This window comes from Chaetura pelagica, unplaced genomic scaffold, assembly GCF_000747805.2.
Source record: "Chaetura pelagica isolate M959 unplaced genomic scaffold, ChaPel_1.0 scaffold314, whole genome shotgun sequence".
Taxonomy (NCBI): domain Eukaryota; kingdom Metazoa; phylum Chordata; class Aves; order Apodiformes; family Apodidae; genus Chaetura; species Chaetura pelagica.
The window spans coordinates 873,364-888,622 of NW_009953218.1; the positions used below are offsets into that span (position 1 = coordinate 873,364).

Sequence of the window (15,259 nt, forward strand, 5' to 3'; positions counted from 1 at the left end):
AATTTTATTAGCTGATATTCTTAAAGCAATTTCAGAGTACTTGCTCACACATGCAAGCAAACTGAGAAGCAAAAGTATACATTTCCAGATTTGCAAGTTGAATTGTTTGCAACGTCAACTCCCAAAGAGGAATTCCAAGTTTATAATTTTCCAAGTCATAGAATCACAGAATCACAGAATCTCAGGGGTTGGAAGGGACCTCGAAAGATCATCTGGTCCAACCCCTCTGCCAGAGCAGGGTCACCTAGAGCACATCACACATGAAAGCATCCAGGTGGGTTTTGAATGTCTCCAGAGAAGGAGACTCCACAACCTCTCTGGGCAGCCTGTTCCAGTGCCCTGTCACTCTCACAGTAAAGAAGTTCTTCCTGATATTCACATGGAACCTCCTATGCTCCAGTTTGCATCCATTGCCCCTTGTCCTATCACTGGTCATCACTGAAAAAAAAGCCTAACTCCATCTCCCTGACACTCACCCTTTACATATTTGTAAACATGGATGAGGTCACCCCTCAGTCTCCTCTTCTCCAAGCTAAAGAGACCCAGCTCCCTCAGCCTTTCCTCATAAGGGAAATGTTCCACTCCCTTCTTACTTTTTGTGGCTCTGCACTGAACTCTCTCAAGCAGTTCCCTGTTCTTGAACTGAGGGGCCCAGAACTGGACACAATATTCCAGATGTGCCCTCACCAAGGCAGATTAGAGGGAGAGGAGAACCTGTCTTGACCTACTAACCACATCCTTTCTAATGCACCCCAGGATGCCATTGGCTCATGGTCATCCTCCTGTCCACCAGGACCCCCAGGTCCCTTTCTCCTACACTGTTGTCCAGCAGGTCAGCCCCCAGCCTGTACTGGTCCATGGGGTTGTTCTTTCCCAGATGCAAAACTCTACACTTGCCCCCAACTCTCCAGCCTGTCTAGGTCAAAGTACACCATTTACAGTAATTAAGAGCAAATACATTTTTTGATCTGATTGCACAGAGCATGGTCAATCTTACCAAGCAGTACAGTAAAACTTGAAGAACTTTTAGATAGTCACATAAGTGTCCGAACTCAAAATACACTTCAAATTTCTATTTCTATTCAGAATATGACCCTTCAGACAACATCTTTGGAACCGAGTCCTATCAATCAATGTAGTAATGCAGCATGGAGCTAAAAAAGTGCCCAGCAGATACAATGCAGGGCACAATCAATGGTAAGAGTAACCTCTTCTAGTGAATCAATCTCAACCAACAGCATTTTGAAGTGAAAATGAAATAATCAAAAGGTTAAAATATTGGATTAATAAAATGGAAAATATTAGTTAACCTGATAAATGTCCTTAAAGTGGGCATGACAATTTCAAGGTACAGTACCAATGCATCTACACTAAGCAGTAATAAGCACATGACTCTTTAAGCTAACAGAACACAGTATCACTACTGAGACAATCCGTGCGCTGCACTGGAAATATAGTGTACCTTGGAACAAAGGCACTGCCACTGGCCTCACTTAAAAGTAACAGTTACTTCCTCTGCATAAAATATCTCAGTCCCCTTCCACAGCAATGGGATTGGTACATAGAATCATAAAATCACCAAGTATTTCTTGTTGAAACGGACCTTAAAGATCATCTAGATCCAACCCTCCTGCATGGACAGGGACACCTACAACTAGACCAGGTTGCTCAAAGCCCCATCCAACTTGACCTTGAACACTTCTGAGGATTAGGCATTCACAGCCTCCCTGGGAAACCTGTTCCAATGTCTCCAAATTAAGAATTTCTTCCTAATGTCTAACCAAAATCTACTCTCTACCCTCTTCCAGCCATTACTCCCCTATCGCTACATTTATTTGGATGCTTTAATACTCAGCATCACATTGTGTTTGTTGTCACAAGGGACCAGGAAACGTGTATCTGAAACTTCAATTTTAAGTGTATATGGACTGGCAAACAATTGGGTAGCAGCAGGAAGACAATCACCCACCACCAGCTCACAGCTCTTTCAGTCATTGACTGAAAGCATAACAAGAGCTGGAAGCCCCTTCCATTCAGTGAAAACTCACATCACAAACACAACTGGAGGTTTCTTGGCCCATCCAGCTCCCAAGGAATAGAAAGGTGTGAGCAATGAGCTGTGTGCTCCATCAATGTAGTAATGCAGCATGGAGCTAAAAAAGTGCCCAGCAGATACAATGCAGGGCACAATCAATGGTAAGAGTAACCTCTTCTAGTGAATCAATCTCAACCAACAGCATTTTGAAGTGAAAATGAAATAATCAAAAGGTTAAAATATTGGATTAATAAAATGGAAAATATTAGTTAACCTGATAAATGTCCTTAAAGTGGGCATGACAATTTCAAGGTACAGTACCAATGCATCTACACTAAGCAGTAATAAGCACATGACTCTTTAAGCTAACAGAACACAGTATCACTACTGAGACAATCCGTGCGCTGCACTGGAAATATAGTGTACCTTGGAACAAAGGCACTGCCACTGGCCTCACTTAAAAGTAACAGTTACTTCCTCTGCATAAAATATCTCAGTCCCCTTCCACAGCAATGGGATTGGTACATAGAATCATAAAATCACCAAGTATTTCTTGTTGAAACGGACCTTAAAGATCATCTAGATCCAACCCTCCTGCATGGACAGGGACACCTACAACTAGACCAGGTTGCTCAAAGCCCCATCCAACTTGACCTTGAACACTTCTGAGGATTAGGCATTCACAGCCTCCCTGGGAAACCTGTTCCAATGTCTCCAAATTAAGAATTTCTTCCTAATGTCTAACCAAAATCTACTCTCTACCCTCTTCCAGCCATTACTCCCCTATCGCTACATTTATTTGGATGCTTTAATACTCAGCATCACATTGTGTTTGTTGTCACAAGGGACCAGGAAACGTGTATCTGAAACTTCAATTTTAAGTGTATATGGACTGGCAAACAATTGGGTAGCAGCAGGAAGACAATCACCCACCACCAGCTCACAGCTCTTTCAGTCATTGACTGAAAGCATAACAAGAGCTGGAAGCCCCTTCCATTCAGTGAAAACTCACATCACAAACACAACTGGAGGTTTCTTGGCCCATCCAGCTCCCAAGGAATAGAAAGGTGTGAGCAATGAGCTGTGTGCTCCCTTGTCACATCAACACCCTAGGGGAAGGGTTGTGTGGGATTCAGTAAGACGTGTGCTGCCCCTTATCACGCTGTGCACACACAAGGAACGTCACTGTCCAGCAATGGCACTGACATGCTCCAAACTCCCATGAGTGCTTTTAGCAGGTTGGGCTGGAGGAAAATTAAAATTTACTATATTATTTAAGACTTGCGGAGTAGAGACTGTAGAATGGCTTTTGTCAAAGGGTTCATTCCCTAAATACTAGAACAGGGAAAAACCAGGGATGTAAAGTGAACTTGAAATTATCTTTGCCAGATCATCTAACAAAAGAAATATTTAGAGTTCTGATTTATACAGAAAAACTCTCAATCTTCGACTGAAGAGTTGCATGTTATATATATTTGTTTGTTTGTGTGTGTGTGTGTGTGTCTATAGTTACTTCGACTTAGGTGATACGAGCCCAGAAGTAACTCAGGTATACTCTAATTCCATTTCTCTTCCATCTCTTAGGCCATTAGAGGGAAAGGTGCCATATGTTTAGTAATTACTTGCCCCAGTATGCTTCAAAAAGAAAATTAACAGGCATTTTAAGTTAACTCATTTTTGTTTTGACTCTAAATCCCTAAAGAGAAGTCAGAAAATATGACATGAATTTCAACCAGTGTTTAAGGTTCTGCTTATGAGATACATTTACAGACTCATATACCATTCTGCCTGCTATTCCTCCTTCTCCAGTCTTACTTTCAGTAAGAAAAACGAATGCCAAATGTACCATTAATTTCTACAAAACTACAATACCAGCAACAAAAAACCCAGGAAACCCCTTTTTTTCAAGTGCAAACACCAGTGCTTACAGTTTTTCATAATTAGCGTTAAATAAGCTGTTCCACTGAGAAGTTTGATATGGTTGCCACGTTAAAGCTTGACAGCATTTTTCCAAAGCTCCATTCTGTCCATCACTGTCATATTCTTGCACTTCAGCAGCACAGTCCTTAACATTTGCTGTAGAGAGATTGTGACAATTCAGTTATTACTTTTGTGACTAGCCAGAAAATCCTGCAGAAACATTTTTATAAATATATTTACATGCATAAACATACATATAAAGCACAAATATATTGCATATATTTAAATCCAATTGCCCTTTACAGTTACTCCAAAATATTGTGTTATATTCTTTTATTCCCTTGCCCTAGAAAATAAATTTTTCATTTTTCCTGATTTGCAAAACAGTACACAAATAGCACTTCCTATTTTTATTCCCTCCAAAACGATGAAGAGAACTCTGGGGAAAGGTTTAGACAGACAGACAGACAGACAGACAGAAAGAAAGAAAAAGAAAGAAAGAAAGAAAGAAAGAAAGAAAGAAAGAAAGAAAGAAAGAAAGAAAGAAAGAAAGAAAGAAAGAAAGAAAGAAAGAAAGAAAGAAAGAAAGAAAAGTATTTTATGCAACACTGCAAGAAGCAATTAAGCAAAATAATTACATATGTTTCCCATTTTTTCTACTACACGTTTAAACTGAGTATGCTCCAACAGACTACTTGGTTCCAGAGCAGGAAGCAGAGTCTTCCAATAGCAGGCACATTCACCACTATATCTGGATGACCGGTTAACATTTTTTGACTATACATTCTGAGATAGACAGGGTCAACCATAATTCTCTGTCGTATCACACATTCTATGAAGTCAAAGGAGAATGTGATAAGAGGGACAGATAAATGGAGTGCAGTAAGGACAGGAGAAAATAAGTCATTGAGCATATAAGCTGAGATCTGTCCATAGCCAGTAGCAGCACAGCAAGACAGAATCATTTCAGACCCAACCTTCATTTGCAATTCAATGCTTCTGACATGTAGCAGAGTGAAAAATATATATAAAAAACCCCACAGTAATTAAATTAGCACTGCCTTTCTAAATTATCCCCATGCCATTTTTACCAATGGCTGTGTTCTTTTCTGTGAGATTTTATTAACAGTGACTCCCAAGGAAAGCATATTTCAAAGCTGTGTCTTTATGTATTAAAAACAGCAACAGCAATTTTAGATATAGAAGTGTCTGTTCATCTCTTTCCAGCAGTGGTAGACATAGAGGACGACTCACAACCAAGAAACACTGATCAAGTAAAAGATACCAATGGGTAAGTAAACTACTAAATCCAGTTGCTACTCATTAAAAGTGTTCTAAAAGATTGATTTAATGCTTAAAAATAACTTACTCCAAAGAAATAACAAGCAACTCTCAGATTTCCAATAACAGACCTTCATTACAAACTGCTCATTCACAGGGAGCCTCACACTTCACAGAAGCTGATCCATTTCTGTACATGCCTGATAAGCTCTTTTGTATCAACTGGTATAAGCTTAGCATTTTTATCTTAGTGAAACAATGAATCAAATTAATTTGGGGAGAGGGAGGGGAAATACCCGCATGCACATGGATGCACTTTGTAGAAAAAAATATGGATTGAGGTGATAAAGGGAAACTGCAATCTCTTTGCTCATCCACCACATTAATTCCCTACTAAGCTGACCCAAGATGGTTCTTTTGCCTAATCAATTTAGTGCCCAGCAAATTCAGCAGAGGATGGTATCATCTGTGTACTGCCAGCTCACCCACAGAGAAGAGGAGAATATTTTGCCCAGAGAGTCCCCAAGAAATATAAACCCCTAAAACTTCTTCTCGCTTTGCAAAATAAAAATAGGTCCTGGTTTTCAAAAACACTAAAAAGGTAAAATCCTTTGTACTGTAGCATAGTACAGACTGTTAACACTGCCACCTGCTCAGAGTCATACTCTTAAAATATTTACTTGTCTATTGTATGAAACATCACATTTCATCTTCACAGAGTTTCTTACCTTGTCTGGAGTCCTGAAATTGGACTGAAGAATCACTGGCATCTCCCAGCAATTGTGAGAGCTTCCTTTTTTTGCTTGATGCTGCAGAAAAACTTTTTGAGAACACATGATACGTTAGTCATTTATAATTATAAATACAGGTATTACAGAACCATAAAAGAAGAATATCCAGCTGTCTCTTTCTAACTGTTTTGTCACACAAATTCAGATTTGATGGAGGGAGGAGATTGCTGTTGGCCCTTTAAAATTTAATTTTAATTTTAAAATTTAGTTTTTTCTTCCAAAACATAAATTAGTCTATTTTTTATTTTATATTAACAAAGAAGTTGATCTCTTTTTTAAACATTACACAGAGCATATGTAGCACAGTTTTATTGTCTCCTGGCATTTGCACTAAGATCACAGATTTATTTAGAATAATTGTATTGCACCAAGCATAAACTCACTTTCTTTCTTACACAGAAAACACTATTAACAGTTAAACTAATGCATTAACAAAGAGATCTCAAGGGGAAACTGATGGGGAATTGTTTTCCCCTTTCCCAGAAAATGATGTTTCAAAAAATGTGCTTTTTTGCAAAGGTAAAAAAACTTGTTCCAAAGTTTTGATATTGTAAAATGTAAGACAAAATATCCTAACAGATGGTCACTACTTTTTGTTGGGGGAAAAAACAAGCCAAACTCAAGGTCTCAGTCAGGCCCAGTACATACTCAAACTAAGGTTTTCCATGAGCAGAAGAAAAGCCTGCCCACCACATTGTTATTCTTGTTCTGGGTTTGTTCAAAAGTTCCACATTTGGTTAGGAGGTACTTTGTACCTTAAGTTCCAATAACTAAAGTATTACTGGTTTTACTATCTAGCCACTTCTACTGGAAAAACAAAGAGAGAACACAAAGAGCTTTGCTGAGAATCCCAGATGCAGCTTCCTGTACCCCCATCACACCTAACATGTAATTGAGTTCTGTGCAGAAGAGGAGACAGGGACAGAGCATCTGCAAGCCCAGGACTAACGCTGATGAATTCACATTTATCTCCCCATAACCAACGGTGTCCCCATCTGGCATGGATCAGTCAATTCATTCTTACAAGGTATCATGGTTGGATGCCTGCACTACCAAGTGTATTTTCAATAATTAATCATCCACAACATGCTGGTGAGGGAATATGGCAGATAAATAATGCATGCTCTATGAATGATACACGAATACCATTTCACTTGCTTACACAGATATGGCAATATTATTGTTCTCCCTCATGCCACTCATCAGAACACTTACACGGTCCTTATGGACAAATCCCTGCAATTCGTATTGTGAAACACCTGAATGTTTTTTATAATCCGGTTATGAAGCATCTGTTGATCCTTCTCTAGCCTTCTAACATTTTAAAAATTGAAATTCTTATTTCCAATCTGGACTTCCACCAAGATATTTGAAGAACCCTCAACCACAAGTGTCTCAAACATGTCTAAATACTGCCATCCTGTGGAAATCCCTACAAACACGAAGACGTTAACACCTATCTTGAGCCTTCTACCAGCCCTACTTTTTTTCCTCTGTCTCATTGTCTGCATAAAAACTTTATCATTTACCTGGAAATCTGAGATGCATTTGGCTGAAAGTATGAATAATTAAAACCCAAACAGCTGGAGGGTGTAGAATTATTCCAAGGAGCCACAGGATTTTCTGTCTTCAGGCAGGAGCCTTGAGGGAGGGTACAGGGATGTCCACTGGCATTGGGGTCAGAGTAAGTCTCCAGGAACCTGCAGGGAAGCTTGCTGGGACCCATGGCAGGTGGGCACGGGAGTGGAGGCTGCAGGCCACTGGGCCACATTGTGTCATACCATGGTCCTGTAAGAAGTAAACAGATAAGAAATTAAGAAGAAAGAAGGGGAGCTGGAGACCTTTCTATAAGCTTGGGAGAAGACAAATGATGTGACCTACTCTGGAGCTGCGGTGGAGAACACGGTTCCGATCCAGAATCTGGTGGGGAGTCTGGCAACTGGCTTTGCCTAGGAATGAAGAAGAGATTTTAATTTCTACTGGGAAGAGACAGGGATGATGACCACAAGGCAATGCTGAAAGCAGCTGGAGGGAGACCACCACGTGCTCTTCAGGAAATATTGCTTACCATGGGGGTCTAGGACAACTCTCCACTGCCAACTCTCCACTGGGACATCTCTGTCCTGGGACATGTGGATCAGCAGATGATACAGGGCTGTGCTGGTGTCCCAGCATAAAGATGTCCCAGCACAGAGATGTCCTGACAGAGTTGTCCCTTCCTGCACCATGGCTGCTGGGCCCAGCATAGCACAGCACCTTGAGACATCCTGTGGAAGAATTACAGGGAGCAGGTGCAGAGGTCCAGGGACTACAAGATGGAAAGACAGTTAAGGTCTAACAGTCATTACAAGAGACTAGAAGCATGAGAGAGGAATCCTGGCTGGGAATCAAGAAATTCCACGTGATCCACAGCCACCTCTGTGCCAAGCCTTATAGTCAAGAAGGAAAGATTTATGTTTTTGCACACCTGCTTGGGAGAGGTCAACATGGAAAGCCAAACAAGTTATTTTTAGTGTTCACTGGTTTTTGTTACTGAAGCAGGTAAATATCTGAAAACGTGATCTCCCAGGATTCTTGCCTAAAGAACTCCAGGCACACTGCTCTGTTCAAGAACATACCAGCCCATATTTTACTGAGCAGCTTTCTCCTGATTTTCAAGCAGAAAGTGAATCACAGAATTGTCATGGTTGGAAAAGACCACTACTAGAGCACGTCCTGAAGTACTTCATCTACATGTTTTTTCAATACCTCCAGGAATGGTGACTCCACCACCTCCCTGGGCAGCCCATTCCAGTGCCTGACCACTCTTTCAGTAAATAAATTCTTCCTAATATCTAATATCTAGTCTAAAACTCCCCTGGCGCAACTTCAGGTCATTTCCTCTGGTCTTATTGTTATTTACTTGAGAGAAGAGGCCAAGACTCACCTCCCTGCAACCTCCCTTCAGGTAGTTGTAGAGAGCAATGAGGTCTCCCCTTCAGCCTGCTCCAAACTAAACAACCCCAATTCCCTCAGCCTCTACTCATAGGCCTTGTTCTCCAGCCCCTTCACCCTTGGTTGCCCTTCTCTGAACTCGCTTCAGCAACTCAATGTCTTTCATGTAGTGAAAGAAACCTTTTCTTGTGCTGCTCTAAAAACAAGTAGCTACAATGCATGTTAGGCTAAAAATGATAGAGTAGATGAAAGAAGGGAGACGTTTAGTGAGGCACACCTGCTTTACTAAGGCCAAGTGTTCTGGCAGAAGTTGAATAAAACAAAATTGCTTAAACAGACACCCTCATATTCAGAGAACACATCTTCCCTCATGCACGGCAAATATTTTGAAGCATCAATGGAAAATTTCCATCACTTGATTTTAATTCTACTATTTCTACTTCAGATGTTGTATTTCTGAGTTTGGATGGCACAAGAGAGAACAATTTTGTTCTTGGTCACAGCCTGTGACTTGTGACATATTTTCCTGTCATAATGGTATTGCTGCTGATTTTCTAACATGCCACATCCACAACATTGCATTTTGGGTTAGCTTCAACTACACAATTACTCTTAAAAAATAAACAAAAAAATTCCACATTAGAATAATCTTTTATTTCCTTAAAAGCATTTCTTCTGATGCTTTTAAATATCATGTCTACCACTGTAAACACAGTTTTCAACTTTGAACAGAGAGTTGGTAAACTCCTAAATTATTTTTTTGTTGTGGGATACTTGATCTATAGATACTGAGTTCTAAATGTGCCTTGTAAAATTTAAAAATATACATCCATAAAAGTCTAAAACTTCCATTCTACACATTCAGTTAATGTTCCTGATTTCAAATGCTGCCTTGAGTACTCAATTTCTGCTTCAAGTGAGAGCATTTCAGTAAAAGGCAAGTATTTTATAGGACAAAGAAAGTACTCATAAAGTACAGAGGTAGCAGGGAGATGTCTCCACATGAAAACTTAACTGAAACTGGTGTTGTGCTTTTCAAGGAAAAAATGTTCAGTCGTTTAAATTCTTTTGATTTGCAGACATATATCAATTAAATGACTGCTTAGGAATTAAATATCAATTAAATTGTACATCAATTAAATTACTGCTTAGGAAAGGACATGCAACCCTTTTTCTCCTTTCACTGCTCAAGAGTATCTTCCTATTACTGCAGGAAAAGATAAGGAAATCACATGGTGCTTCACATGTGGTGTAAAAGGAGAACAAATGTAACACCAATGGCCTGTCTCATGGAAGATGATCTTTAATGGACACTTAGAGATGCACCCAAGACCTTCGTGGTAACAGCACCCTTTTAATTGTTTTCTCCATTCAGTATTGCTCATGCCATTATGTTGATCTGTATTTTATATATTTATAGATTTATATATATGGAGGCTTTTAATATTTTTTCTCCTTTGACACATTTTGACAAGTTTCTTTATGAGATTCCATTCTGTTAAGGTCTAACAGTCATTACAAGAGACTAGAAGCATGAGAGAGGAATCCTGGCTGGGAATCAAGAAATTCCACGTGATCCACAGCCACCTCTGTGCCAAGCCTTATAGTCAAGAAGGAAAGATTTATGTTTTTGCACACCTGCTTGGGAGAGGTCAACATGGAAAGCCAAACAAGTTATTTTTAGTGTTCACTGGTTTTTGTTACTGAAGCAGGTAAATATCTGAAAACGTGATCTCCCAGGATTCTTGCCTAAAGAACTCCAGGCACACTGCTCTGTTCAAGAACATACCAGCCCATATTTTACTGAGCAGCTTTCTCCTGATTTTCAAGCAGAAAGTGAATCACAGAATTGTCATGGTTGGAAAAGACCACTACTAGAGCACGTCCTGAAGTACTTCATCTACATGTTTTTTCAATACCTCCAGGAATGGTGACTCCACCACCTCCCTGGGCAGCCCATTCCAGTGCCTGACCACTCTTTCAGTAAATAAATTCTTCCTAATATCTAATATCTAGTCTAAAACTCCCCTGGCGCAACTTCAGGTCATTTCCTCTGGTCTTATTGTTATTTACTTGAGAGAAGAGGCCAAGACTCACCTCCCTGCAACCTCCCTTCAGGTAGTTGTAGAGAGCAATGAGGTCTCCCCTTCAGCCTGCTCCAAACTAAACAACCCCAATTCCCTCAGCCTCTACTCATAGGCCTTGTTCTCCAGCCCCTTCACCCTTGGTTGCCCTTCTCTGAACTCGCTTCAGCAACTCAATGTCTTTCATGTAGTGAAAGAAACCTTTTCTTGTGCTGCTCTAAAAACAAGTAGCTACAATGCATGTTAGGCTAAAAATGATAGAGTAGATGAAAGAAGGGAGACGTTTAGTGAGGCACACCTGCTTTACTAAGGCCAAGTGTTCTGGCAGAAGTTGAATAAAACAAAATTGCTTAAACAGACACCCTCATATTCAGAGAACACATCTTCCCTCATGCACGGCAAATATTTTGAAGCATCAATGGAAAATTTCCATCACTTGATTTTAATTCTACTATTTCTACTTCAGATGTTGTATTTCTGAGTTTGGATGGCACAAGAGAGAACAATTTTGTTCTTGGTCACAGCCTGTGACTTGTGACATATTTTCCTGTCATAATGGTATTGCTGCTGATTTTCTAACATGCCACATCCACAACATTGCATTTTGGGTTAGCTTCAACTACACAATTACTCTTAAAAAATAAACAAAAAAATTCCACATTAGAATAATCTTTTATTTCCTTAAAAGCATTTCTTCTGATGCTTTTAAATATCATGTCTACCACTGTAAACACAGTTTTCAACTTTGAACAGAGAGTTGGTAAACTCCTAAATTATTTTTTTGTTGTGGGATACTTGATCTATAGATACTGAGTTCTAAATGTGCCTTGTAAAATTTAAAAATATACATCCATAAAAGTCTAAAACTTCCATTCTACACATTCAGTTAATGTTCCTGATTTCAAATGCTGCCTTGAGTACTCAATTTCTGCTTCAAGTGAGAGCATTTCAGTAAAAGGCAAGTATTTTATAGGACAAAGAAAGTACTCATAAAGTACAGAGGTAGCAGGGAGATGTCTCCACATGAAAACTTAACTGAAACTGGTGTTGTGCTTTTCAAGGAAAAAATGTTCAGTCGTTTAAATTCTTTTGATTTGCAGACATATATCAATTAAATGACTGCTTAGGAATTAAATATCAATTAAATTGTACATCAATTAAATTACTGCTTAGGAAAGGACATGCAACCCTTTTTCTCCTTTCACTGCTCAAGAGTATCTTCCTACTACTGCAGGAAAAGATAAGGAAATCACATGGTGCTTCACATGTGGTGTAAAAGGAGAACAAATGTAACACCAATGGCCTGTCTCATGGAAGATGATCTTTAATGGACACTTAGAGATGCACCCAAGACCTTCGTGGTAACAGCACCCTTTTAATTGTTTTCTCCATTCAGTATTGCTCATGCCATTATGTTGATCTGTATTTTATATATTTATAGATTTATATATATGGAGGCTTTTAATATTTTTTCTCCTTTGACACATTTTGACAAGTTTCTTTATGAGATTCCATTCTGTTTATGCAGATAGTCTGCAATACAGGCAAATACTTTGTAATTTTACTTTTAGAGATCTGATGATTCAGGAAATGTTCTCAATCCCATAATTAATGAAGTATTACTCTAGTATCAGTGTAAAATCCTGCTGAGCCTGTAATAGCTTTACAGATTATTTCCTTGCACGTAAATACTTTGTAGCACTGCAACTATAATACCTAACATAGCTAAGCTATGTAGTAGAATATATACATACACATTTGTATTACTGCTATGTTTTGTGCATAAAAGCAGAAGTATAGTATTTTAAAGTTGTCACACAGAATTTCAATAATATTTTACCCAATACATGTTTGGTTACTCTAAAAAAAGTTATGTATATTTATATACAGCAACTTCTTCATTCTTCTTTACTTGTATACTGTGGGAAGAGAGACTCAATTCATTATTCATGATTTAGAAAAGGTAGAATGCTATTTAGCCTACTGTAAGTAAATTTATGTGCTGTCAAGTGTGTCCAGAATGAAAAATCCCATGTTTAATTATTTTTAAAACATTGCCTCTTGCTGTGGTTCTTGGCAAGTGCAAGAACATTGCACTGAACAAGTCATCTGACAGTTGTCTAGATGAAAGAGTTCTGTTTGAAGACTGTGATAGATCCATGCTGCATAACTTTCTACCCTTGATCATGACCCTTTACATTATGCATCTTTGTATGTCTTAAAGTTAGTCTCAGGAGAGATTAATGGACAGTTTCTCTGTTCTGAATGAAGCATTAGGGTCACAAGAATAGCCCTGCTTCCCTCAAACTGGGAAGTTTACATTAATCTCTCAATGTATTACACATTAGTCTCACATCACTTACTCTGTATGTAAACACTAAACTAGCACTTACAGAAATGTTAAAATAACATCTTTGCATTTAATGCCACAATTAGCTTAACAGTTATGAATTATCCCAGACTTCATTATCATTTATGCTGTTGGAACTACAAGATGACCATACTTCCATTACTGTCTGTAATTAATTTTTCCAAGTATTCTTATACAGCTTCAAGTAAGTACCAATACCAAGAGAGCCCTAATCCTCTTGCAACTCAGATTTCAGGTCTGACCATTGCATTCAGATTTTGTTATGGCACAAATTAAAACCACTTAAGAGAAGCTACTAAGGAATGGAAGTACATGTTCCTGTAACACTTACGAAGTTCCAAGCTCTACATCACTGCTGATGAATTCTTCCAACATAGTTGTATCCACCATGGGATTCTCCAAGGTTCCATGAATGTCTTGACCTAAAAGTAAAAATGTCAAAAAGACAGAAATCATGTGAGTGGCATTTGGAGGGAATCATCAGTGCTTCAGGCTAGCTAATGCTGCCCAGTCTCCTACACAAAGGACAACCAAATCCATCATGCCTTGTGTGTAATAAGGTGGGTTTTGCTTCTTGTTTTGGTGTCTCTGGGATAAAGAATGATGGGAAATGCAGGGTGAAAGAGGATGTGGGGGAGAAGTTGGAAATGGCAACACAGCTCCAGTTCATGCCTGGCATTAAGTCTTCACTGGATTACCACAGCAAGAGGGTGGAGGGCCCCAGCCTGCAACTGGAAAAAAAAGGTTTTGAAGGTAACTTCATACTCTTATTAAGAAAGCAAAAATGAAACTTCAGAAATATTACAGGAATTGGTGGCTTCCTTTTATTCTCCCCCCAAAAAACAGCCCACGGACACATTAAATGTATTAACAAATGGAAAGGTTCTGTACTTTGTCCTTTGTTGCTTGGTAACTGAAGGCTATAAACAGATTTTATTATTATAAAGTCTCTGGAATTCATGACAACTTCTTTAGACAGTCAGCCGGAACTCACTCTCTAAAAAAGCCAAGTAGAACTGCTCTGTAGGCTCCTCACCTCCCCAGCAAGACTGCCATAAAAATGGGTGTGGCCAGTCAGAAAGCAAACAAGATAAGGAGGCTTGAGTTACTGCTTTTCCTAGTGCAGGTCTCTGCCCCACTACTATACAAAATAAAATGGACAATTCTGCAAAGCAGGAGCTGCCTGGCTCAGGCACGGGCACTGGCACCAACCAGTCCTTCAGCTCTGGAGCAGAGTGAGGGAACACAAAAGGTTAATCGTTGTCCCTGAGCCCTGGAGCAGTAACTGCCTATCACAGAATCATAGAATCCTATGGTGCTTTTACTTTCTTCTCACTGTACTTTCCTCAGACATGTGCACAGTAAGAAGTCATATCATAACATGTATTGTTTTTTTTCCTGGTGTCTGTCTGACACGGTTCCTTCTTGATTCATTGTTTAGACATTATTTAACTGCAAGCAGCATCTAAAAATCTACTTCAACCACCTTGCACAGAATTCCCTCATGTATCTGTCTTAATGCATAAATTCACATTGTCAATAAACATCTCCTAAATTGCTTTGTGACTGCAGATTAATCTGGGCACCGTGGGCTTATCTCTGCTGCAGATTTCATTTTGGCTGCCTTTCACTGAGACACCAACTTGCAGGTGTGCTACTCACAGATTCGTGCATGCCAGCATTGGTGTTGTGTATGGACCTGTCCTCTGCATATCAGAGAACATACAGCATGCTTACTTGCCTCAGCAAAATGGTAACATGGAAAGTCTCGAAGCAGCAGCAAAGCATTTTGCAAAAGCAGCTTGAGAGTACACAAGAGACAGGCTTTCCTTAGCAGCCTTCC

At 39.4% G+C, this 15,259-nt stretch overlaps 1 protein-coding gene across 1 annotated transcript in view; it reads right to left on the reverse strand.

Annotated features, from left to right (window-relative positions):
- The window catches only part of MYRFL (myelin regulatory factor-like), a 44,460-nt gene that overhangs the window by 26,234 nt on the left and 2,967 nt on the right, over nucleotides 1–15,259 (reverse strand). Inside the window, exons 2-5 of the mRNA XM_009997760.1 lie at nucleotides 13,748–13,838; nucleotides 7,909–7,976; nucleotides 7,684–7,815; nucleotides 3,964–4,111 (exon numbers count right to left, since the gene is read on the reverse strand). Of these exons, the coding sequence (XP_009996062.1) occupies nucleotides 3,964–4,111; nucleotides 7,684–7,815; nucleotides 7,909–7,976; nucleotides 13,748–13,838 (439 nt within the window). The remainder of the gene's footprint in view (nucleotides 1–3,963; nucleotides 4,112–7,683; nucleotides 7,816–7,908; nucleotides 7,977–13,747; nucleotides 13,839–15,259) is intronic.